Source organism: Spermophilus citellus (genome assembly GCF_964194105.1).
Source record: "Spermophilus citellus genome assembly, chromosome: 4".
Lineage (NCBI taxonomy): Eukaryota > Metazoa > Chordata > Mammalia > Rodentia > Sciuridae > Spermophilus > Spermophilus citellus.
In genome coordinates this window covers 161,826,980-161,854,765 of record NC_138185.1, presented here as the reverse complement: position 1 = coordinate 161,854,765, position 27,786 = coordinate 161,826,980, and the positions used below count along the sequence as shown (strand labels likewise).

The window sequence follows — 27,786 nt, the reverse complement described above, 5'->3', positions numbered from 1 at the left end:
ATGTACTTGAACTATTGCCTTTTAAGAAACAAAATAATTTAGGCCTGAACTACTCAAACTATATTTTTTCTAACAAAATCATGCTATGAAGGTTGTTCTCAAAAGGAGTTGTTCAGAAAATACATTCATCTCTGAAAATACTTTGGATAATCCTTCTTGATTATATTAGGAAAGAAGGGAATATTTTCGTGGCTATATCTGTTTCTAGGTATTCTAGGTATTCTGAGGTATTAAAGTGCCTCTTAATTAAAATATATATATATATATTTTAGTTGCTAATAAGATGTAATTTAAAAATCAGTTGTGCATTCTGGTAAAGTATGTTGTTTCCAAAATGGAAAAAATTACATAATTTCATATATATATTATTCACAAATATATATATATATATATATATATATATATATATATATTTTACTCCTACAAGTTGCTCATTATGTCATACATACTTATGAAGATGCTGAGACTGCCCAAAGAATCAGTGTTAATCAAAGTTTTAAGTGCAGGCATCAGGTCACCAGAGAACAAAATTTTGAAATTAATACAGAGCAGGGAAAAGGAAGGGTTTGTCAATGTATATTCACTATACTTTAAGTCTGCTACTTCTTACTCTATTACCTATTCTTCCATTTGCTCATTAAATCACTCACTCATATGACCATTCATTCATTCTTTTTTTATCCATCTATTTAGAATATTTCTGGTACCCCCACTGTGCATTAAACACTGATAGGTGGTTATGATATAGGCATAAACATTAATATAATCTCTGCTCTTAAGAAGGTTATAAGCCACTGAGAAACACAGAGAGCATACCAACAATTCTAATAGAGCATGAAAAGCTATGATGTGTGCTAAAAAAACATGCAGGAGCAAGACATAGGAGATCAGCAAAATAACAACCCAACTTCACTCATTTCAACAGGTTTTTTTCATAAATAGATTATGTTAAATTTCAAAGTTAAGTTTTCTTCTAAATTTATTTTACATTTAATTCATCACAGAGTGCAAAAATATTATCATAGCAATTATCATTTACTATGCTGTCTATGTAACAGGAAGTGCTGGTGTGTCTCCTTGAAACTGTTGCCCAATAGCCTAATATTATGGAAATTTTCTCAGCTAGGTAGAGGTGATTTAATTCTCTATAATCTCTCAAAATGTCTTTTAGAAATTTAAAATTCTTAAAACATCTAGAAAGGAAACAAATGTTATCTGCTAGCTTTTCTTTTGTCATTTTCTTCCTAATTTGGGGTGAGTTATAAACCAGTGTTCATTAACAATCTGTACTTATACAGACTTTTGATTAGCTAATTTATTTGCTTGGCTCCCAAACCACAGCCAGCAATCTTTCACTAAAAAATCCATAATTGAGTTAATATACAAGACTCAACTATCATTCCTTGATGCTTTTCTTTTGCAGTAATTAAATGCCACTTTCAGTCTTTTACTCTCCTATGTCTCACTGTAGACATCAAAATATACTAAAACTGAAGAAAAAAAAGTCTATTCCTCCTTTTACAAACAAAAATTTAGAAAAAAGAATTTTTTAAGTTTATTGTGAGACACCAATGAAATGTTCCAAAATCATTAAAAAATTTTTTTCAAACATTTTTATGCCAGTAAATCTAGTGCTTAGATGTACTCATCATATTTTTAATAAATTTAGCAACACAAATTAAGACCAAATATGATAAACAAAGAAATAAGAAAGCCAAAAATGTGGGAATGGAAAGTGCATAATACTTGGTTGTCAGGTGGTCCATTACTATGTAGTTTTATGACTTTGGGTAAATCACAACTTTGTAAGCTTTAGTTTTTCAATTAAATTAATTGAATATGGTTCCCCAGTTGCAAATAACATTTCAAAAGCACTTTGCCCAAAAATCATAAGGTAATACCTAATTCCTGCCACCCCTTTTCTTCACACCCTTATATCATCTCCATCCTTGAGTGTCTGCAGAACCTATGACTTGCTTCGAACCAACAAATCCAGTAAAGGTGATGAGACATAAGGCAAAGTTGATAAAAGCTGCAGAGAACAAAATTAGCCAAAGGCATCAAAAAGTCCACAGTTATACAAACCACAAAGGTATGAATTCTGTCAACAATGTGAATGTATCTGGAAAAAATTCTTCACTAACTGAGCCTCTAGATGATAATGCCATCCAACTAAAACATCTTTTGAAATCTTGGAAAACCCCAAATACAAGAGGTGTAAAAAATCATAATTCATTGAAATTATGAGATAATAAATATGTTATTTTTTAAGCAAGCAAGCTTGTGGTGATTTGTTATATAGCAATATACAACTATGCAATAGGCAATGTAATTACAGATGTCAAAATTGTTTTAATAATTAATTTTAACCTCTAAACTTATTCATCTTCAGCCAACTGGGCTTCTAAACAGTGCTATATATTAATGAAGTTTCCATTTCTTCACATAACCAATTTCCTCCAGCTTCTCCTCTATCTCTGCAAGGTTCATTATGTTTCTCTTTATTTTTTAACAAAAACTTCATTTCAAATATTGCCTCCTCCAGGAAAAATTTAACAGTCTTACTATTAAGACTTTGAATGTCTATATAATAATATTTTTCAGTTATAGTATCATGATGGAATTCTGAATGTTAATGTTTAACTTCCTTTTCCTTTTGGTTTATAGTGAAAAAGTTTTGAGAAAAATGAAGTTATAGAAAAGTAGAAATATTCTGTTGCTAATACACCTGCTGTTTGACCAGGAGTAAATAAATGAATGAATTCATGTACGTCACTTCACATTTATGCATGTGTATTATTATAATGTCAACAAGTATGGAAGAATCATTACTAATTAATTGAAATATATAATCCTTTATATTTGTTATATATATTATTACCAATATCTGATACAATTGTGTAGGCAAGCAAAATGTGCCACTTTAATAATTATTCTTGACAATGCCTAAGTTCTTCTTAAATGAACTTAGTTTTTATTAGTCTTTTCTTTGGGAACCATGTTTTCCCACATTTATTTACACTAACCCACCATTTCAGCCACAAATATTTGTCTCATAATCAGTGAATCAAAATATCCCACCATCTGGTCATACTGATTAGTTTGGGTTGATCAGTGGATAAGTTACAGTTAAGAATAAGAGGTTCTGGTGTACCATTCCACAGTAAGGTGATTATAGATAGAAATAATGTACAGTACATGTCAAGAAGCTACAAGAAAGAACGTTTATGATTTTCACCATAAAAAAGTCATAAATGTTTGAAGAAATATATAGTAGATGAAAATATAAATGAAGTTTTTACTCTTCTATGATTTTTTAAATTTGATAGAGCTCATGGTGCCAGAAAGAAGGGGAGGAAGGAATTATAATAAGTTGGCAACCAACTTCCTGGTTTTATGCAGAAAGCCTGGTAAGACTAAACTCAAGAAAGATAAGAAGAGATAATGGCAGAGGGTGTGAGAAATAAACCCAGTGACATAAAAGCCCAAATCATATTCCCTCAAGTTCTCACAGTTCTTTCTGGGTTGTAAGAGAAGTACTCTTTACATACCTTAACCACTCAAGTCTAGTTTTGCTTTTTAAATTATTTTGAATTAGGTTCTATACACTCTAAAAATGAAGAATCAAGTAAAATGAAAATTGAAGAACCAAGAAAAATGATACATTATTTCATTACAATTTTTCATTTTCCATTTTCTAAATTTTATTTTATAATTCATAAATAGAGAGTCTGTAAATTAATGGGGTACCATGTAATTTTTCAATACATAATAAATTGCATAGAATTTAAATCAGACTATAAGCACATATCTCTCAAACATTTATGATTTCTTTATGATGAAAACTTTAAAAAAACGGAAATACACAGTACATTACTGTTACCTATAGTTAAACCTGCTGCCAACAGCATATTAGAGCTTCTTACTCTTAAGTAACTGTAACTTACTACCTACTTAACAACCTTGACCATCCTTCTCAAACCGCCTCTACCAGCCTTCCCGGGCCTCTGGTGAATACCACTCTACTCTCAACTTCTATGAGATAAATTTTATAGATTCTACATGTGTAATATGATGCCACATTTTTCTTTGGGGGCTTGGCTTGTTTTTATTAAAATAATAATCTCCAGTTCCAAATATGTCATCAAAAGTGAGAGGATTTCCTTCTTTCTCATGGATGAATAGTATTCCATGTATATGTGTATATGGACACAAATTTTACCCATTCATAAGTGCACTTTGATTTCTTCCATTTCTTGATATTATGAATCATGCTTCAACGAAAATAGGATTGATTATGTCTCTTCTACATATTTCTTTTGGATAGATACATAGTAGTGGAATTGCAGGATCATCTGGTAGTTCTATTTTTAAATGTTGAGAAATCTCCATGCTGTTTTTCCCAATGGCTATCCTAAAAGGGCTCCCTTTTTTCCACTTTCTGGTCAGCATTACTTATCTATTTAGTCCTTTTTGATAATAGCCATTCTCACATGGCTGAGGTAATCTCTCATAATGGTTCTTTGATTCATTATACTGAACATTTTTTCATAAACCTTTTGGCCTTTTATGTTTTCTTTTGATAAAAGTCTATTTAGATATACTGCCCACTTAAAACCATTGAGTTTTTGGATTTCCTTATATATTCAGGTTATTGACTTCTTATTACATGTAGTCTTCAAATACTCCTTCCCATTCGGTAGGTTATCAAAACATCGTGCTACTTGTTCCCTTTACTGTGCATAAGCTTTTTTATTTGATGCAATCCCACGTATGTAGTTTTGCTTTTGTGGTCTGTGCTTCTGGAATTCTTGTCCAAAAAATTATTGCCCATTTCAATATCATGAACCATTTCCCGTGTTCTCTTCTAGCAGTTTCATACATTGAGGTCCTACATGTAAGACTTTAAATCTTGGGTTTTTATAACTGGTGAGAGATAGGGGATTCATTTCATCCCTCTACATATGAATATCAAATCTCCCAAGCACCATTTATTGAAAAGACTGTCAATTCTCTAATAGGTGTGTTTTTAGCACCTTTGTCAAAAAAATTAGTTGGCTATGTCTGTATGAGTTTACTTCTAGGCCATCCATCTTGTTCCACTGGTCTGTATCTGTTTTTATGACAATACCACAATGTTTTGATTACAACAGCTTTATAGTATGTACTGAAGTCAGGTAGTATAATGCCTTTTGCTTTTTCTTTTTGCTCAAGATGCCTTTGGCTACTAAGGGTTTTGTGGTGGTTCCCTATAAATTTTAGAATTGAAGAATGTGTAGGACTATATTTAACAATACTAATTCTTCCAATCCATGTACATGGAATATCTTTCCACTTTTTGGCATCCTCTCCATTTTTTTTCATCAATGTTTCATAGTTTTCATTGTAAAGTATATTCCATCCCATTGGTTAAATTTATTCCTAAGTTTTGTTTTGTTTTGTTTTGTAGCTATTGAAAGTGGATTTGCTTTCTTGATTTCTATTTCAGATAATTCATTGTTAGCATACAGCAAACCTACTAATGTTTTTATGTTGGTTTTATATCCTGCAACTTTGCTGAATTCATTTATTATTTCGAATAGTTTATTGGTGGGTAAACTCTTTGGTTTATGTCTGTGTATAATTATATCATCTGCAAACAATGATAATTTGATTCTTAGTTCCAATTTGGATGCCCTTTATTTCTTTCTGTTGCCTAATTGCTCTGGCTAGTACTTCCAGCAATATACCAAATAAAAGTAGTGAACAGTACACATCCCTTGTCTTGTCCCCAATCTTAGAGAGAAACCTTTCAGTTTTCCCCCATTCAGTATATGTTTATTATACATGGCCTTTATTATGTTGAGATATGTTCAGTGAATGTGCAATTTGTTCAGTGTTTTTATCAAGAAAAAATGTTGGATTATAGCAAATACCTTTTCTGCATCTACTGAGACAATCTTAAGGATTTTGTTCTTTACTCTTTTTATCTGGTGTCTATTATGTTTACAGATTTCTGTATAGTAAACCATCCTTGCAACCCTGGCATGGATCTTACTTGAACATAGTGAATACTCTTTTTAATGCAGTGCTGGATTCAGGTTGCTAGAGTTTTATGAATTTTGGAACTACGTTCATCAAGGGTACTGATATGTAGTTTGTTTGTTATGTCCTTATTTGATTTGGCTATTAGGGTATTGTTGGCCTTGTAGAATGTGTTTGGAAATTTTTCATCATTTTTTTAAAAAAAATAACTTAAGGAAATCTGATATTAGTTCTTTAAATGTTTGGTAGAATTCATCAGTGAAACTATCTTTTCATGAACTTTTCTTTGATCAAAGGCTTTTTGTTACTTTTAGTTATTAGTCTGCTCATGACTCAGTCTTCATAACATGTGTCTAAAAATTTATTCATGTCCTCTAGGTTATCAATTCGTTGGCATATAATTTTTCATAACAATACCCAATCTTTTCGATTTCTGTAGTATATTTATACTATTTCTCCTTTTGTCTCTCATTTTTTATTTTGTCTTCTCTCTCAGTCTAGCTTATGATTTCTCTATTTTTTTAAAATTTCATTCATCATTTTTGTTAATATCCATTTCATTTATTTCTGCTCTGGTCTTTATTATGTCTTTCCTAATATTAATGTTGGGTTTGATTTGTTTTTGTTTCCCTAGTTCTTCAAGTTTTAGCAATGGACTGTTATTATGAGATCTTTCCAATTTTGATGTGGGATTGATTGTTATAAATTTTTCTCTTTTTGTCAGATCTCATGTTTTGGGCATGATGAATTGTCAAGAAGTATTTTTAATTTCATTCCTGACTTCTTCCTTAGCCCACTCACTAGTTGTTCAAAACTAAGTTTTTTTAATTTCCATGTTTTTATATAGTTCCCAGAGCTTTTTCTTGTTATTGATTTATAGTTTCATTGCATTGTGATCCAAAAAAATACTCAATCTGATTTCAATTTTTCAAAAATTCATCAAGTCTTATTTTGTGGCATATTATACAGTATATCCTGAAAAACGTTCAAGATGTTGATGAAGAAAAAAATATGTGTTCTTCAGAAGTTGAAAGGAATGTTCTGCGGATGTCTGGTAGGTTTATTTGGTCTTTGCTAATTTTCTGTCTGGATGATCTACCCATTATTGAAAGTAGGTGGTAAAGTCCAGAACTATTACTATATTGGAGTCAATCTTTCCCATTAGGTTTATTAATATTTGTTTCTTTTCTTTGGGTACTACAATATTGGTTGCACATGTATTTAGAATTGTTATTTCCATCTGATAAACTGACCCTTCATTATTTCTAATGACCTTCATCTTTTCTTTTTATTGCTTTTGATTTAAAGTTTGTTATATCTGATATAGGTATGCTACTCATGATTAATTTTGGATTCCATTTGCACAGAATATCTTACTCCATTTCTTCACTTCGGGTCTATGTGTGACCTCAGAATTGAAAGGAGTCTCTAGTAAGCAACACTCTGTCTTTTTTAAGTGGAGAATTTAATTCATTTATGGTTAAGATAGTTATTGATAGGTAGCTTCTTACTACAGCCACTTAATAAAAATTCTTCTATTGGGGGGGAGGGATTCCTTACTTTTTAATTTTTTTTCAGATCTTCTGTGTTAAGTAATTTACTCTAGTACTGTATTCTGATTCCTATTGTTTTTGGTTTGTCTAGTATTTTTCCTTTGTGGTTACCATGAAGCTTACAATAAACACATTTTATTATAACATGCTATTTTTGAAATTATAGCAACTTAATATGATCATGAAGAATAGAAACAAAAGAACAAGAGAAAATATACCAATAAGAAAACAATATTTGCACTCCCTGTCTTCTTGCACCGTTTAATTTCTTATATCCTACTTGACATCTTTCTATATTACCTCTCTCCCAATACACTAATATAATAATTACTATTTTTATTATTGTATTTTAGACTCCATGCTAAAGATATGAATAATTAATCACAATGCTTATATAAACAGATCCTTTTTAATTTGTGTAATTACTCTTACCAATGACTTTTATAGCTTTTGGGGGGGGGATATAGAAAGGATAGCTTTTCTGACTACAGTATTCTTGGTTGACAGCTTCCCACTTCTCTCCTTCCAAACCTCCCCTTGCCTGCAATATCATGAAAATCTCATGCCACTCTATCCTGGTCTATAAGGTTTCTTTTGAGAAGTTCCCTGTCTAGTGAATTGGGACACCTGTCTGTATTATTTCCTTTTCCTTGAAGCACCGAGAATCTTCTCTTTCACCTCTGAGAGCTTGATTCCAAGTTGGGGTAGATTCAATTGAGTTAAATCTGACTATTGACTTCTGAATTCCCTCTACCTGGATATTTGTATCCTTCCCTATATTATTTGTTATTATTCTCTATATTATTTCTTTCCTTTTATTAAGGTTGGGTTTCATTTGTTCTTGTTTTTCTAGTTCTGTGAGATGTAACAGTAGAGTATTTATATGAGACCTCTTACTTTTTGAGGTGAGATTCTTATAAACTTTCTTCTTAGTCCTCTATTTTTTGAAATAATAACAGAAAACTTATTATTTGTTTGGATGCACTTTCTACCTGTTTGACATTCAAATCCTTCTTGAACTGCAACCCAAATATTTGCTCTTATACTACTGAACAAAAGTTCACATAAGCTTTCTTCATTAATTTTCTTTTCCAACTGTATAATTTCAAATAGCGTATCAAGTTCACTAACTTTGTCTTCTGTTTCATCTATCCTGCTATTGATGCCTTCTATCAAGTTTTAGTTTCACTGAGTATATTTTTCAGCTCAAGATTTTGTTTGCTTTTAAAAAACTGTTTCCATCTCCTTGATAAGATTCTTTATTAATAGAGTATTGCAATGTTTCTGATTTTTTTGTTTCAGACTCATTGAGTTTCCTTAAAAAGAGTTGTTTTAAAATCTCCACGTGTTCTCCCATACTGAATATTATCTGGTCAGCTTCTGGAAATTATTCTGAGTATTAGGTGAGGTAATTGTTTCTTGAAAGCTCTTAAAACTTGCAGAGAAGAGATGTCATCCAGGCATTGAAGTATTGAGTATTTATTCCAGTCTTGATAATCTGGCTTTGTTTGTGCTTATCATTCCAAAAATTCTAAACAAGATTCTTACGATCTCTGGAACTGTAGTAACTTCCACTATTCCATCAGCACTGGATGGTGTCCAGGTCCAGATTTGCCTGTTTTTGGTGTGTTGTTACTGTTCTAGCACTAGAGGGCAATCCAAGTCCGGGTTTGTACAAGTATATATTGATGTGCTATTCAAAAAGAAACAGAAGAGTACCTATAAAACATAGTCTATCCCTACAAGCCTCTCCCTGGGGTTGCAGTTGGTCCTGTCCACAGTTACCACTTTGTATCATGCACTACAGGATTCTGTCTATGGATGTACCCGCCAAAGGTTTCTATGTCATACCTGTAACCAACAATGCTGTCAAGTTGCCTCACACCCTGAGCCCACAGCCTGCCAAGACCAATACAGCACTGTTAAAGGACCCACATTGGTATGAACTACCTATTGCTAAGATAGACTAATGGCCCAAGAACACTGCAACCAACTTAATTGGGACTATATGTCTTAGAACTTCTGGCACTACAGCTATTCCAGAGGTCTATACTCAGGCAGGTCTGGGAAGGGTGCTGTTAGAATGTATTCAATGTTAGGTTTCACGAACCTAGTTCTATTGTCCAGGGAAAACTCTTTCAGGTATTACCTTGACCAACCCCCAATGAATATGTTAAAGTAGTCTCTTGGCCATGCAAGCTAATGCTTAGCTGGGTTACACCTGAATTTCATAGTCACAAGGGCCCACACAGCCTCACAGGAAGGATGAGTGTGCTCCAGGCCCACTTTAAGGCTATAAATAATGCAGGCCAAAACTCCAGTCTTTCCCAACACAGCTCACGTCTCCACCTGATGCCAGGTCTTATCTAGAGGCATGATTTGTCTGTTAGTCCTGGCCTGTGAACCAGGCCTTCAGTTTCTAGACAATTCTAAGTATTAACCACAACAGGCCTTACACTGGGCTTCAAGACATCTGTGCTAGTTAGTTTTCATACACTATTCCCCAGCAGCTATAGGAGTCTTGTTCCCCACTCTGCCTCATATATTTGGAAGAGAGGAGATTGTTGCAGTCAATTGCCTGGCCTTACGTAGTTCAAACAGGTCAACCCATAGGTATTAGGCTGGGGGCAGAGGTCATAGAGCTTTGCTAAGCAGTGGGTATCATTGTGGCAGGTCTAGTACTATGATTCAAGAATAAGGTCTGGATTTAATTCTTTCTCCTCCAGCAAGAAGGAGACATCTGTCTCCACCCTGAGCTGCTTATGGTTGGAGGAGAGGTCACACAAACAATTCTCTCCTTGCTTTCTTAATCATATCATTTTATTTTGTTATACTAAAAGCAGGCACGATTGTTTCTCATCTGATGCAAGGATCTTTGTCAACCATCTTGCTCTCCCATCTTATTTCATTTAAATGTTTAAAGATTGAATTGTCTATCTATATGACTCAGGCACAAATATTAGATATTATCCATCTTCAATCATATTTCCTTAATCATAGGAAGTATGTCTGTTTTATGCTAATCACTAAATACGTAAAGCATCACATACTACTTTTTAACATAAATTTTAAAGTGAATAATCCATTTAAAATTAAACATATACTCTCAGGAGTAGGGGAAAATGAACGAGTTTTCTAAAAGTACTATTATGTCTTTTGGTTTGTTGTGCTAACATAGTATAACAACACCATAGCACCAACCAAGATTAAACTGTATTGTACCAATATGCCTTATAAACCAAAATATATAATTCATCAAATTAAAAAGAAAACAATTAAAAATAATAAAATTTTATACTTAGAAGACAACTTTGATAGCTCTTCTAGATTTGGCAGAAATACTGGAAGCAGGGCAAAGTAAAAAACATCAATAGTGTTTAAAAGGATGCCCTTGAAAAAATAAATTTCTATACCAAATGAAATTTATCTACAGGAAAACAAAGGATAACAATGCAAAAACACTTCTGTTCTGTTTAATAGATAATAAAGGCCTCAAATATACTCTAAAAATAAAATGTTATAAATAGTTCATAAAAAAAACATTAACTAAATTCATCTACATGAGAATGTAATGCCCTATGGAAAATAAGCCCTTTGGAAACCACTGTTTATCCTCTCCTGACTGTCATTTTTAAGAAATTCAATTCACCATAGCAACCTGCCTTAACACCAGCAGATAAGTACAAGCTATATTTAGTGATGATTGCTTTTCAGACAGAAATCCTGCCTTTCCTTCATATTTAATGCCATGATCCAAGGGACTGAAATATCATTTAATCAGACTGTTGTATGATGACAAGTATACTCAGGGGGATGAGGCTGTGTTTAACAACGACCAAAAGAATAAAGATTCCATTGAGTGGTAAAATTTGTAATGTACACAAAGGAAAATAAAATATCCATAAATATAACTATATAATTTTGCCTTTTTTCTTTAAATTGTTATTCTTTAATCGCTAATATATGACACAATATATTTTAATTAGCAGATTGCTACTGTTGTTTTTTAATCAGTGCACTGCACTTCCAAGCTGGTATCAATTAATCAAAGAAATTTTCTTTCCAGAAAAGTAAGGGGGCTGGTGATCTTATGAAAATCAAAGGGAAATCAGTAGAATAGAGAAGTGGAACCATGGGGAGGAAAGGAGAGAAGGAAAAGCGAAATACTAGAGAATAATATCGGCCAAATATATTGTTATATAGTGTGCATGCAGGAATATGTACCAAATCCCACCATTACATACAAGTACAATGAGCCAATAAAAAATATGGGGCAAAAAGAACTTTTTCCAAAAAGCAATCTTTATAGGTGAGTTATAAAACAAAAATACCACTATATAGAGGAGTTATAATAAGAATAGCAGCAGAGCAAAAATGGAAGAAAAACAATACAAAACTGGAAAGATAAATTTATCAAAATGCTATGGTTACAAAATTACTATGGATTTAATTGTGCTTTTAATATTCTTTGCAATAACAGTGAAGAGAATTTCTGTATTGAACTGACAGTTTTATATAGTTTGTTTCAGAATATAAAACAGTATTATAACAATCAAAAAAACCCACCTGTTTCCTCCTTTACTTTCTAAAAGAGGTGCATCGAAGTCATTATTAAAGACAAGATAAAAAGAAGTAAAGTTCAATTAAAAATACCAAGAACAGGGCTGGGGTTGTGGCTCAGTGGTAGAGCACTCACCTAGAACAGGTGAGGCACTGGGTTCAATCCTCAGCACCACATACAGATAAATAAATAAAAGATTTGTGTCCAAAATATTTTTTAAAATACCAAGAACACATACTGGATTGTTGGGTCATAATTCTTTAATGTACATTTTTTAGTTTAGATGAACACAATACCTTTATTTTATTTATTTTTATGTGGTGCTGAAAATCAAACCCAGTGCCTCACATATGCTAGGCAAGCACTTTACCACTGAGCCACAATCTCAGCCAGGGTCATAATCTTATACCCATTAGAATAGCTATTATCAAAAATAAATTATAGCAGTGTCAGTGAGAATGTAAAAAAAGAAACTGGAACCCTAATATATTAATTGTGGAAATGTAAAAAATGTAAAAAAAAATGTGTAGTTGCTATAAAAAATAATTATGATGGTTCTTCAAAAAATTAAAATTACAAAAGATGATTCAGCAATTCCACTGCTGGATATATATACAAATGACCTATTTGTACATTTATGTTCATAGGAACATTACTCCCAACAGCCAAAAGGTAAAAGCTATATAAGTGTTCACTGATGGATGAATGGATAAACAAAATGTGGCGTATACATGCAATGGAAAAATTTCCCTATTTGACTCAAAGGAAAATTACTAATATGCTTTATTCTGGATTATACTTCCAGTATTCTGAGATGGCCAATTCTTCCATGCATTAAACAACTTTTCCTCTGTCAAACACAACACATACCTAAAATGGTCACGCCTAAGATAGTCCTTAATTTTAAAAAAATCTTAGTAAATTAAACACATCCACATACATGACATAAAATCAGCTATAACACCCACCCAAAACAGTTGTATGGGCATCATATATAGTCCCAACAAATTTTTATAGTTCTTCTCTTGTATGTTTTCTTTTATCTAAGTTCAAATAACTATTCCAACAAAAATAAACAAGGAATCTAAAACACAAATATGACAACATGCTTTGAGTCTTATCTGCAGCATATATTCAAAGGGATTTAAAAGTATTGAGAATTGAAGAATCATCTCCATAGAAAATACAACTGTATATAATTTAAAACAAATAATATAATTTAAATATTTCACAGTATGTATTTTGTAAATAGTAGTTATCTCTCCAGAAGAAATGTTATAAATTATTTTTATAACTTAAATAGTATACATTTCTATACTTAAAGAGAAGAAATAATAATATCATGGTAATAATGACTTCTTGTTTGGATGAAAATTATGTAAACTTACATGTTTTTAATATGTGATGACATCAAGATAAACTTGACAACACATTTCAATATCCTACTGAGAAACCACAACAGTAAGAATGTGTATAACACAACACAAACTAATAAATTATACATATAGCAAGGGAAATCAACTTTAAAATATTCATAACCATAAACAGAAGATAAGCTATAAAAATAGTCATTTATTTTGAAATTTAGCATGCATGCAAATTATTAATTCAAATAAAACCTTAGGCAGTATAAGTTTTCAAAACAGTCTCTGATTATCCTCTGTATGTCTCTGGTGGTATTTCTTTTTTATTATGAATTTTAATAATTCAAGTTTTTTCACCTAATTCTTTTGGTTAGTTTGGGTAAGGGTTTATCAATTTCATTTTTTTTTTCCAAAGAACCAAGTTGTTGTTTTCAAACAACCAGCAATTTCTTGAATTTTTTTGGTCTCAATCATTGATTTTGACCGTGAATCAGCTAAAAGTGAATGTCAAATTTCTCTTCTTTGTCTTAGACTTAACAGTTATAGGATTGTAATAGAAGCATCCACATGGTCTTACCTTTAACCCTTACAGGCTTGTGAAAGAAGCATGTATTCTCAGAAACTGAAAAAACTCATCAGATACCCACTTCTCCTCAACCTTGCCAAAAGCCACATTCAGCTCCCATAATTACAACAGATCCAAAGTTACTTGCAAAACCAGGAAGTCTTGCTTAGAAATTCACAGCTTACTAAATATCTGTTCTCCAATGTTTATCATGTTTGCCCAATAGCTCACTCAGTTCATTCAAGTCTAGTAATTTGTTCTATTACAGTGGAAGCAAAATTTGGGGATAGGTATTACAGGTTAGAAAAAATACAGAGTACCTATCATTATGCCATTAGCTTGAAACAGATTTGTAGTATGAAATAATTTAAATTTTGCCCTTTTGATCTGCCCTCAGGTAGTAAGGACCACATCTAGCTCAAACTACTTTTGGTGTAAACATCATTTATTTGTTTATGTATGTGTGGATACACACATATGTATATGAGTAAACACATATGTACATATATACACACATACACATATATACAAATAAATGATTCAATTTTATTTCTATACTTTGTTCATAGAAATTCTTACCTGATGACTTGTCTGATTAAGATACTGAACATACTGCTATGAGTATTAATATTATCCAAGCCTGAGTTTTTTTCAGTCCCACTATTTCCTCCACTGTTATTCTCTTGTGAGTCTCCTGGAGACAACATATTGTCATGTCTTATTTTTAAATCTAATCTGCCAGTCTATTCCTTTTGACACAAGTGTAGGACATTTACATTCAATGTTACTATTGAGAAATGATTTTTTATTCCATCATTTTCATTTATTCCTAGTTTTTAATTTGTATTATTTTTTCCTTTGATTGACTATTCTTCTAGTTTAGTTCCTCCTTCTGCTGTTTTTCACTTTTATTTTTCATTTCTTCTTCATGAAATAGTTTTATAATGTAGGCTTTTCAATTATGAATTCCTTTAAGTTTCGTTTTTTTTAAGGCTGGTTCTTATTTCATCTTTAGTTTTACGGGGGATAGCATTCTCAGTTGACATCCATTTTCTTTAGAGCTTGGTATTATTCCAAGTCCTCCTAACATTTAGGGTTGGGTTCCTAAAATCTGCTGAGAGCTAGATTGGTTTAGCTCTAAATATGACTGGCTATTTTTCTCTAGCAGCCTTTAAAATTGTATCCTTATTCTGTATGTTAGGCATTTTCACAATAATATGCCTAACATAATGGTGGGGTCTGTTGTAATTTTGTGTATTTGGTTCCTATAAGCCTCCTGTTTACTTTTCCACTTCATTCTTAAGATTTGGGAATTTTTCTGATAATATTTCACTGAAAAGATTGTGCCATGCATTCCTTTGGTTTGTGTCTCTGAGCCTTCATCTCTCCCAATAAATCTTAAATTTGGTCTTTTCATGTTATCCAGTATTTTCAGAATTTCTGCTCATGGTATCTTAACATATTTTCTCCGTGATCAACTTTATTTTCAACATCACTTATTCTGTCTTCCTTGCATAAAGCTCTATCTTCTGAGTTGTATAGTCTGCTGGTGATACTTTCCATTGAATTTTTAATTTGGCTTATTTATTTTTTCATTTCAAGCATTTCTGCTTCATTCTTTTTCAGAATCTTTATCTCTTCATTGAAGTGATCTTTCCCTTCCTGTATTTTCTCTTTGATTTCACTCCTTACATCATCCTTTACCTCACATATCAATTTAACTCTGAACTTTCAAACCTTCTCTGATATTTCTTCCACTGTAGTGTTGATGGATTCTGTTATTGAAGTATTTTGGTTTGTTTGGGGTTGTTTGTTTCATTGCTATTTCACATTGTTTGCATGTCTACCCATTATCAGTATCAGTCTGAGTTGCAAGAGTTTCAACCATATAACCTCATAGTGTCCCTGAACGTATCTAGTACTTCATGATTTGAGAGGAAAAAATAATAATGATATCCAATTTAAACAATATACAGCATTAAACCAAATAGTTCCTAGTATGACATGTACAATAAACAGAAATGATGTGATCAGTTATTGCTCATAGTAAAAACAGTAAGTTTGCAAAAGGTTTTACAATTTCAAAGAGTGAACAGGAAGAGACCAGATAGATATAAGATGGTTATGAGGGAGGAGGAGAGAAAATAATTAAAAAATTAAAGGAGAAGTGGAAGACAGAAGAAAAGAATTTGGCTGTTAGCAAAAGAAAAGAGAAGTAGAATCAAGATAAACAAACAAGTAAAAACAACATGAAACAAAACCAAAATGTATACTAATCAAAAAACCTAGTCATGAAAAATAACTTACTTCAAAAAATGCTAGAAATGAGGAAAGTTAGACATATATGAATGTGTATAAATGTCCATGGAACCAGGAGAGTCAAGAAAATAAATAGATAAATAAGTAAGAAAGTAAATAAGTAAGTAAGGCTATTGATGAAAAATTAAGGAATTCCTTCCACTGTGGTGTTCAAAAATAGTCAGTGCTAACACATGCTAGTTGTTTGTTCCAAGTTCTAAAATTCCAATGCCATGTAGACTTTCACAATACAGAAAATTAAAACGAGATCCAATATGTTTGAGTATATATGGTTATTATATATAAAACTTATTCGTGTTTCTAGCTGTGAATACAAATAAATATTTAAAATATATTCAATGAAGTTTTAAATTGATATGAACAAATTTGATCTCACTTTTCCAAGCAAATCATTTTTCCTGTCCACTATTTACTATCACATAAGAAAGATAACATCAGCCATAAAATCTGCTTCTTGAAAGTTAAGTTTATGATGACATAATTCCATCTTCTGAAATCTCTTCTATTCCTAAAAAGAATCTATTCCACCCAGTTTTACTACATGTAAAACAAATTATTCAAAAAGAAGAAACTACTGAGCCATAAAATATTTCTCAGTTATAATTCTTTTAAAAAGTTAACACCAATAATAAAGTTTTAAATTATACTTAGTATTAAAAAGTTAACACCAATAATAAAGTTTTAAATTATACTTAGTATTAAAAAGTTAACACCAATAATAAAGTTTTAAATTATACTTAGTATTAAAAAGTATTAAAAAGTATTAAAAAGTATTAAAAAGCAAATACTCACAAAGAAGGATCTTGTACAAGATCTTTGAGATTTATCCCACTGCGGTCTTCTGCAAGATTCCTGAAGCAACTATCACTCACTACATAGAAAAGAGAAGACAAAAGAAGATTAATATTTTATTACATTTCATTTAAGCTACTACTGACAAAAATAATTTTAAAATGAAATTTAATTTCATTTTAAAATTAAAATTGGCCTTTAATTTTTTTTCCAAACTTCAATATTCACTATATTTCAGGATGGGTAGATTAAGTACCAAATGTTAATTTTAAGTAAATAAGTCAACATTTCAATTACTACTAATTTAAGTACACAGACCATATATAAATATAAATATAAGATGTAAAATAATGCACATGTTTGTTTAAAACCCCCATAAAACCTCACTGATGTGTGTGGACTGGTATGACAGACAGAATCTACTAGAGCCAAAAAATGCAAAAGTTTTGGAAGCTGATTAGCAATTCTAAATATCTAATTTAAGATTATTAAAAACTAACATTCATAAAAACTAACATTCTACTATTCCATTATAAACAACACTTATTATATACAATACAAATTACAAATATGACAAAGAGAAAAGTCTGACCAATAATCAAGAGACAAAGAGTCACAAATGAGTCAGAAAACTTTAAGAAAATTATTTAACATAAGTTACAGAAAATAGAAAAAAAAACTGTTCACACTAAGTGAGAACATAGAACTTCAATAAAGAATTAAAATCAATGAAAAAAACTAGTAATTTTAGAAATAAAAAATAGAACATGAAATTAAGAATTTGGCAGGCAAGTTTCATAGATATTTCAACACAACAAAAGACAGGATTAGTGAACTTGAAGATAAATGAGCTGAAAATGTGCAAACTGACAGAGCAAGAGAAAATGTGAAACAACAGAGCACAAAAGATGTGGGAATCAAACAATCAAATGTATTAACAGTCATAACAAAGTGAAAGGAAAGAATGAAAGGAGAACCATCAGAAATAATTAAAAATTACTGTAAACATACCAAAATTGATTCAATATATTAAGAAGCCTTAGGAAGTATAGCTAATACCACATTAAGAAAAGTCAAAGAAAGGGTTGGGGATGTAGCTAGGTGGGAGAGCACTTCCCTAGCATATCCAGGGTTCTGGGTTTCATTCACAGAACCTTAACATAACAATAAAAACAGCAGTACCAGCATCAACAACAACAAAATAAAATAGAAAAAGTAAGAGAAAACCACAACTAGAAGTTAAAATTGATAAAAATTAGCCAGGCATGGTGGAGGGTATCTATCATCCCAGCGGCTCAGGAGGCTGAGACAGAAAGAGTTCAAGGCCAGCCTCAGGAAATTATCCAGGCTGTAAGCAACTCAGCAAGACCCAGTCTCTAAACAAAATACAAGAAGAGGCTGGAGATATGCATCAGTGGTTAAGTGCCCCTGGGTTTAATCCCCAGTAACAACAAACAAAACCTAAACTAAGTATTCAAATAGAAACTGTGGAATCCAGAAAACAAGGTAAATTATCAATGCTGGAGGAAAACTACATATCTAAAAGTCCATACATAGGTTGCCAAAATATCCATCAAAAACAGAGGTTAGAGGGGAAGGGAGGGGGCATGGGTTATTAATGATAGTGAATGTGATGATCATTATTATCCACAGTACACGTATGAAGACACAAATTGGTGTTAATATACTTTGCATACAACCAGGGATATGAAAAATTATGCTCTATATATGTAATAAGAATTGTAATGCATTCTGCTGTCATATATAAAAAAAATAAAAAACAGAGGCAAACAAAAACTAATATACACATACAAAACTTTTTCTCATTATTAGCATAAAAATAGTGATTATTTTCAATTACAACTTAAGGGTTGCAACTGAAATATACATAAGAAAAAAGAAGAACACTTTTAGTGTTCCATTCAAAGACATAATATTACATTTTTTATTTATATTTTATATAACTTTTATTGGACCCTTAAAATTACAAGTTTTATGTTCTCAAAATCTAGATATGCCATTGATATAAATGATTTATACATATAAACAATTTTTCATTAAAAATTGGAGAGTGGAAACGTTAGGATTCATTCCTTACTAATTGTAATAAAATATTCTTTTCATTGTGTTTGTAATCAGAAGAGTAATTTAGGTTAGTATATAATTTTCAAACTATGTTTACTAGACACTGAGCCCAAATTGTTGATTTGTTACAAATTTTCTGATTTTCCAAAATTGAACAGAAATCTCTTTACTATTTCCACAGCAGCAACATAAATGAATGAATGAATGAATGAATGAATGAATGAATGAATATTGCGAGCTATAAGACTATAAGAAAAGGTGTTTTCCAGCTGAGTTTAACTAAAATTGAAGGTATATTTTATACCATAAATTTGTTTTCATAATGTTTCTTGCTCATCTTGCCAAGGAGAACAGCTTAGTTATAAACTTCAGAGCTTGGGAGTTTGAGAGTTTGGGAGGCTTAGGAAAGGTAGCAGAATACAACAGTTACTAATATGGCATTATGTAAAAATGTGGATGTGTAACCGATGCGATTCTGCAATCTGTATTTGGGATAAAAATGGGAGTTCATAACCCACTTGATTAAAATGTATAACATATGATATGTCAAGAGCTTTGTAATGTTGTGAACAACCAATTAAAAAAAAAGAAAAAAAAGAGAGAGAGAGAGAGAATTTTTTAATGTTTATTTTTTAGTTTTCGGTGGATACAACATCTTTATTTTATTTTTATGTGGTGCTGAGGATCGAATCCAGCGCCCAGTGCATGCCAGGCGATCGAACTGCCGCTTGAGCCACATCCCCAGCCCAACCTTTGGTCTTTTAATGACTTTCTAGTCAGCTATATGTAAAACAACTTCTGCTAAGGAAGACATTTTTCTAAATACAAGTCGCATCCAAATTTTCAGTCAGAATCAGAACAAGAAATCTAAAAAAAAAATTCTGAAACTTTGGTTTCCTACTAAATAAATTTATCATTTCTAGTTAAGATCTGTCATCAATGCAAAGGATTTTGATTTTGAATCATAATTTTTTAAAAAAAACACTACACTTTAAGAAGCTAGTGACTGTGTTTTCATGTCTAAACCACATCAAAATCAATCATTTTTTGGTCATTAAATTTTTCTGTTTTTCTTTCTTCAGTGTATGACACCTACTAAAATTACTAAGAACTTAGCTCCACTGATTAATAAAAATTATGCATTATGCCATCACGTAAGTCACACAAAACAGGAGAAATGGCACTAGAGCATGTAGTCAAAATGAACAGTACTAATACAAAAATTTTAATAAACTTTTATCCCAACCTGGTTCATGTCATAATTAGCTTTGACAGAAGAATGGAAAATTCCTTGAAATACTCCATAAAAAAATCCTAAGTAAAATTCTTAACTAGCTATTTTGCTATAAATGTCCATCCTTCTGATCTATAGTCATGAGTTGATATTGATATACTAAGCAGTTCACATTAATTATCTCTCTTAATTGACACAATCATACAGTGTTAATACTACATGTATTCTCATTTTACAAAGGAGAAAACTGAAGCATGGAGAGATTAAGCATTTCACTACTGATCAAACAGCTAATAACAGCAGTTATTAGGAGATCCCAAGCCCTGTAACTTGAGTCTACAATCGTAATCACTATGTCATACTGACATAGTCCTCATATATATCTCATTATTCTGGATTGCCATGCATTTCTATAACTGTATAACATTAAAAGTTATTTAATGAAAATTTATCATTTTAATAAATGCCATTCCAAAGCATTATTCAATAAATGCAGATTTTTATAGGTGGAATAAACAACAGGAATCTTTCAGTCAAATAATTTGGTAAGAATGCTACATGATATCTCATGGGTTCTACAGAAAAATCAACGGTATTCCTTCCCCCTTTCTAGCCAAACAGCTCTGTTTTTATTTGTTTTATATATTAGAATGCCTTAAAAGATTTTACTTTAGGAAATTTTAATAATGAAATTTGATACAAACTGAGATACACACACACATCAAAACAACATTAAGTTCTACCCTCTCTATTCTATTATTTATTCATGTATTTATTTATTTTTGTGCCGGGGATTGAACCCAGGAGCACTCAACCACTGGGTCACATTTCCAGCCCTTTTTGACATTTTATATAGAGACAGGGTCTCACTGAGTTACTTAGTACCCCACTAATTTCTGAGGCTAGCTTTGAACTCGGGATCCTCCTGCCTCAGCTGTCCCCGCAGCTGGGATTACAAGCATGCACCATTGTTCCCGGATACCCTCCCTTAATTTATAAATGAAAATGATGGTTTATCTATTATCAGCAAGAATTGGCACTCAAACTTATGAAATTCTTGGACATATTTATAAAATAGACCATTTAGGAGGGATCTAAACTAACAATAAGGATTTTTCTCTGTATATACTCATCTTTCTAGTCTAGAGTCAAGGCATTAGTTGATATTCATTATGTCCTAAGCACTGCAACTATAATGTACTATTATGTACAACCAACGGATTTTTGATTAAATCTTTATATTGCGTTTATGGATTATCCCCCATCAGATTATCTCTTTCTCTTTTCAGTGAAAGGGATTGAACCCAGGAATACCGTGCATGCGCAGATTTTCTGTCCTTTACCACTAAGCTACATCCCTATCCCCTCTTTCTTTATAGATGCCATTAATATCCTACCTTTCTATAATCAGGAAGGATTTTTCTGTAGTAAGAGAATTACTATCTTTAAAAGTTCATGTTTAAAATACTATATGGGAGGATCTAAGCACAATATTAACAATCCTGACTAGACAATACTGACTCATGTTTATGACCATGAAAATAAAGCACTTACCAATTTGAAAATTGCTAAGGAGTCAGTAAAAATGAATCAATAACTTATTTATTATTTAGTTTCTAAATATTGAGTGAAATAAAACTCAAAAGGAAGAAATGACCCTGTAAAAGCAACTGACAATTTTAAATATAAATTTACACTATAGATTTCAACAAATTTATTCAAAACATTTCCGGTTCCAAGCGTTTCAGATAAGAGATGCTCAATCTATATTTCTCTTCCACATCTAAATCCAAACACTTTCAATCTAGTATAAGAAAAGTTCACTTAAATCCTCTACTAAAGGAAGAGAAGATGGCGGCGAGGGGAGTGCATCACCCCAGTGCGCCGCGTCACTGTGCGGGAGAAAGACGAGGTGAAACAGCTGAAGGCTACCTTGTTGGGAATTTCCAGTGAAATCGAGGTGCTCCAGAATCTAAAGGATGGATTTCCAGTGTGCAGGATTCGACTGCGGGGGCTCGGTCGCGGGTGATTTCTCCGCACGGAAGGTAGCAGAACCTGCTTGGCGGACCACCCCCCGGATGGGGTCTGGGGCGCGCGCTGAGTACCGGCGAGGTACCGAGGTACCGGAGCGGGAGTACAGCGATGCGGATTCTGGGGGCTCCTGCCAGCGGTGCACTGGCCGTGCTTAGTACTGAGTTCCGGCTTTGAGACAGAAGAGAGAAGCGGTCCAGTTCAATTCTCGACACCGGTCGGACCACGGAGGAGGACAGCAGACGCCATCTTGGAGAGCTGATGTAATGATCCCTGTTTTCTACTGATCTCAGCTCATTCAACTACGGAACAGGTGATTCCAGGCTGGTATTTCCCTGCGTCTCGCAGACAGATCGCTCAGGCTCGGGACTGGAGAACCTGAGGAGAATACTCTTCGGGGCTCGCTCCTGGCAAGGCGTGCGCCGGACTTTGAGCGGCCGGATTCTGGTTCCCCGGGCTGCTTTGGCCCAGGGCGGGGGAACCTGCGGGGACTGTGTGCCGACGCCAGCTCCAAGTGGAACGTGCGCTGAGGGGCGGCGGGGCTCTGACTCCTGGAACAGTTTTGACCCGGGGCTGGGGAGCCTGCGGGGACTTCGTCTTTGACCCTGCTCCTAGCGGTACGTGCACCGAGCCGGGAGAGTTTAGAGCGACTGGGCTCGGGCTCCCGGGGCTGCTTTGGCCTGGGGCTTGGGAACCCGCGGGGGTCGCTCTGTGGAGCCTGCTCCCAGCAGAGCGTGGCTGGGATCGGAGAGGCCGGGTTCTGGCTCCCGAAACTGCTTTAGCCGAGGGCTGGGGAACCTGCGGGGACTGCGAGCTGACGCCAGCTCCAAGTGGAACATGCGATGAGGGGCTGCGGCGCTCTGACGCCAGCTCCAAGTGGAACGTGCGATGAGGGGCTGCGGCGCTCTGACTCCCGGAACACTTTTGGCCCGGGGCTGGGGAGCCCGCGGGGACTGCGTCTTTGACCCTGCTCCTAGCGGAGCATGCACCGAGCTGTGAGAGTTTGGAGCGGCCAGGCTCGGGCTCCCGGGGCTGTTTTGGCCTGGGGCTGGGGAATCCGCGGCGGTTGCTCTGTGGAGCCTGCTCCTAGCAGAGCGTGGCTGGGATCGGAGAGGCTGGGTTCTGGCTCCCGAAGTTGCTTTGGGCCAGGGCAGGGGAACCTACAGGGACTGCTTCTCGGTCCGGGTTCTGCTGGGTGCTGTGGGGGCCTGGGGGGCAGAGTGGAACTGCCACCTGCGCCCAGAGCAGGCCAAGTGACCCGCCGGCGTGGTATCACGACACCCAACTGCAGCTGGGGCCGAGGAGAGTAGCCGCCCAAGCCTGGAACAGGACCAGCGACCCGACTGCGCAGTAGCCAAGTCACCCCATTTGGACTGGGGGCTGTGAAGAGCCACCGTCTGAGCCTGCAAGGTAAGCAGACCTGCGACCCACTGGCAGGACAGGCCCGGCAGCCTGCCAGTGTGGTGGACAAGTAGCATCGAGGCAGTCACGACACACTGGTTGGAGTGGGAGTTGAGCAGAGCTGCCGCCCGTGTCCGGAAAAGGCCCAGCGACCCGTTGGACAGGCAGTTAGGTACCCCCACTGGGAGTGGGGGTTGAGCAGAACTGCCGCCCGAGCCCGCAAGGTAGGCAGATCTGCGACCCACCGGCAGAACAGGCTTAGAGGCCGACCAGTGTGGTAGACACGTCATACCAATTGGAGTAGGGGCGGAGCAGAGCTGCCGCCCACATCCGGATCAGGTCCAACGACCCGAGGGCGTGGTAGTTACATCACCACAATTGGAGTGGGGGCAGAGTAGAGCTGCCACCCGCGCCCGCAGGGTGGGCAGACCTGCGACCAACCAGCGTGGTAGATAGATCACCCTAATTAGAGGAGGAGCACAGCCACTACCCGCCCTGCAAGAGAGATCTCCCAACTATACAAGAGCAATATAAATAAATAGGGGGAAAATTTCAAAAACACAACAGTTTCACCAAGCAGAAAGAAACGTGAGCAGTATGAAACGACAAGGAAAGAAAGGACCACAAGCAATGCAGGTCAATTCAACTCTAGAAGAGGTAATAGCTGCAACAGATGGAATGTCAGATAAAGAGTTCAGGATATACATGCTTCATATGATCTGGAGTCTCAAGGAAGACATGAGACAGCAAAACCAGACAATGAAAGATCACTTTGACAAGGAACTACATAAACAAATCCAGGAAGTAAAAGACCAATTTCACAGGGAGATAGAGGTAATAAAAAACAAACAAATAGAAATTCTAGAAATGCAGGAAGCAATAAACCAACTTAAAACCTCAAATGACAATACTACCAGCAGAGTAGATCACTTAGAAGATAGAACATCAGACAATGAAGACAAAGTATTTCAACTTGAAAAGAACATAGACAGCTCAGCAAGTCTGCTAAGAAACCATGAACAGAACATCCTAGAAATATGGGATAACATTAAAAGACCAAACTTAAGAGTCATTGGGATACAGGAAGGCACAGAGCCCCAAACCAAAGGAATAAACAATCTATTCAATGAAATAATACGAGAAAACTTCCCAGACTTGAAGAATGAGACAGAATCCCAAATCCTAGAAGCCTAAAGGATGCCGAATGTGCAAAATCATAAGAGATCCACACCTAGACACATTATAATGAAGATGCCCAGCATACAGAATAAGGAGAGAATTTTAAAAGCTACAAGAGAAAGGAAGCAGATTACATTTAGGGGTAAACCAATCAGGATAACAGCTGATCTTTCAACACAGACTCTGAAAGCTAGAAGATCCTGGAATAACATATTTCAAACTATAAAAGAAAATGGGTTCCAACCAAGAATCGTGTATCCAGCGAAATTAAGCTTCAGGATGGAAGATGAAATTAAAACCTTCCACGATAAACAAAAGTTAAAAGAATTTGCAGCTAGAAAACCATCTCTTCAAAACATCCTTGGCAAAACATTTCAGGAAGAGGAAATGGAAAACAACAATGAAAACCAACAGTGGGAGGTAGGACAGTAAAGGGGGAAAACAATCAAAGAGGAAAACAAACCATGTTTAGTAGCATAAATAAACAAATATGGCTGGAAGAACAAACCATATCTCAATAATAACCCTAAATGTTAATGGCTTAAACTCACCAATTAAGAGACACAGGCTAGTTGAATGGATCACAAAACAAGACCCAACAATATGTTGCCTACAGGAGACGCATTTGATAGGAGAAGATATACACAGACTGAAGGTGAAAGGCTGGGAAAAATCATTCCACTTATATGGACTGGGGAAACAAGCAGGAGTGTCCATACTCATATCAAAAAAAAATAGATTTCAAGCCAAAGTTAATCAAAAGGGATAAAGAGGGACACTGCATACTGCTCAAGGGAACCATACACCAACAAGACATAATAATCATAAATATATATGCCCCAAACAATGGTGCAGCCACGTTCATCAAGCAAACTCTTCTCAAGTTCAAGAGTCTAATAGAACACCATACAATAATCATGGGAGACTTGAACACACCTCTCTCACCACTGGACAGATCTTCCAAACAAAAGTTAAATAAGGAAACTATAGAACTCAATAACACAATTAACAACTGAGACTTAATTGACATATATAGAATATACCACCCAACATCAAGTAGTTACACTTTTTTCTCAGCAGCACATGGATCCTTCTCAAAAATAGATCATATATTATGTCACAGGGCAACTCTTAGACAATATAAAGGAGTAGAGATAATACCATGCATCTTATCTGATCATAATGGAATGAAACTGAAAATCAACGATAAAAGAAGGAAGGAAAAATCATGCATCACTTGGAGAATGAACAATAGGTTACTGAATGATCAATGGGTTATAGAAGACATTAAGGAGGAAATTAAAAACTTCTTAGAGTTAAATGAAAACACAGACACAACATATCGGAATCTATGGGACACACTGAAAGCAGTTCTAAGAGGAAAATTCATTGCTTGGAGCTCATTCCTTAAAAAAAGAAAAAACCAACAAATAAATGATCTCATACTTCATCTCAAAATCCTAGAAGAATAAGAGCAAAAAAACAGCAAAAGAAGTAGAAGGCAAGAAATAATTAAAATCAGAGCGGAAATTAATGAAATCGAAACAAAAGAAACAATTGAAAAAATTGACAAAACCAAAAGTTGGTTCTTTGAAAAAATAAATAAAATCGACAGACCCTTAGCCATGCTAATGAAGAGAAGAAGAGAGAGAACCCAAATTACTAGCATACGGGATGAAAAAGGCAATATCACAACAGACACTTCAGAAATACAGAAGATAATCAGAAATTATTTTGAATCCTTATACTCCAATAAAATGGAAGATAGTGAAGGCATCGATAAATTTCTTAAGTCATATAATCTGCCCAGATTGAGTCAGGAAGATATAGACGACCTAAACAGACCAATAACAATAGAGGAAATAGAAGAAACCATCAAAAGACTACCAACTAAGAAAAGCCCAGGACCGGATGGGTATACAGCAGAGTTTTACAAAACCTTTAAAGAGGAACTAACTCCAATACTTTTCAAGCTATTCCAGGAAATAGAAAAACAGGGAGAACTTCCAAATACATTCTACGAGGCCAACATCACCCTGATCCGGAATCCAGACAAAGACACTTCAAAGAAAGAAAACTACAGACCAATATCTCTAATGAACCTAGATGCAAAAATCCTCAATAAAATTCTGGCGAATCGGATTCAAAATCATATCAAAAAAATTATACACCATGATCAAGTAGGATTCATCCCTGGGATGCAAGGCTGGTTCAATATACGGAAATCAATAAATGTTATTCACCACATCAATAGACTTAAAAATAAGAACCATATGATCATCTCGATAGATGCAGAAAAGGCATTCGACAAAGTACAGCATCCCTTTATGTTCAAAACTCTAGAAAAATTAGGGATAACAGGATCATACCTCAACACTGTAAAAGCAATCTATGATAAGCCACAGGGAAGCATCATTCTGAATGGAGAAAAATTGAAGGCATTCCCTCTAAGATCTGGTACAAGACAGGGATGCCCTCTCTCACCACTTCTGTTCAACATAGTCCTCGAAACACTGGCCAGAGCAATTAGACAGACGAAAGAAATTAAAGGCATAAAAATAGGAAAAGAAGAACTTAAATTATCACTATTTGCAGATGATATGATTCTATACCTAACAGACCCAAAAGGGTCTACAAAGAAACTATTAGAGCTAATAAATGAATTCAGCAAAGTGGCA

At 34.5% G+C, this 27,786-nt stretch overlaps 1 protein-coding gene across 4 annotated transcripts in view; it reads right to left on the bottom strand.

Annotated features, from left to right (window-relative positions):
* Positions 1–27,786, bottom strand: part of GPHN (gephyrin) — a 612,413-nt gene that overhangs the window by 440,262 nt on the left and 144,365 nt on the right. For all 4 annotated transcript variants that reach the window (XM_081290454.1, XM_081290455.1, XM_081290456.1 and 1 more), the window contains exon 2: positions 17,179–17,257. In XM_081290454.1, coding sequence (XP_081146580.1) covers positions 17,179–17,257 — 79 coding nt within the window. The remainder of the gene's footprint in view (positions 1–17,178; positions 17,258–27,786) is intronic.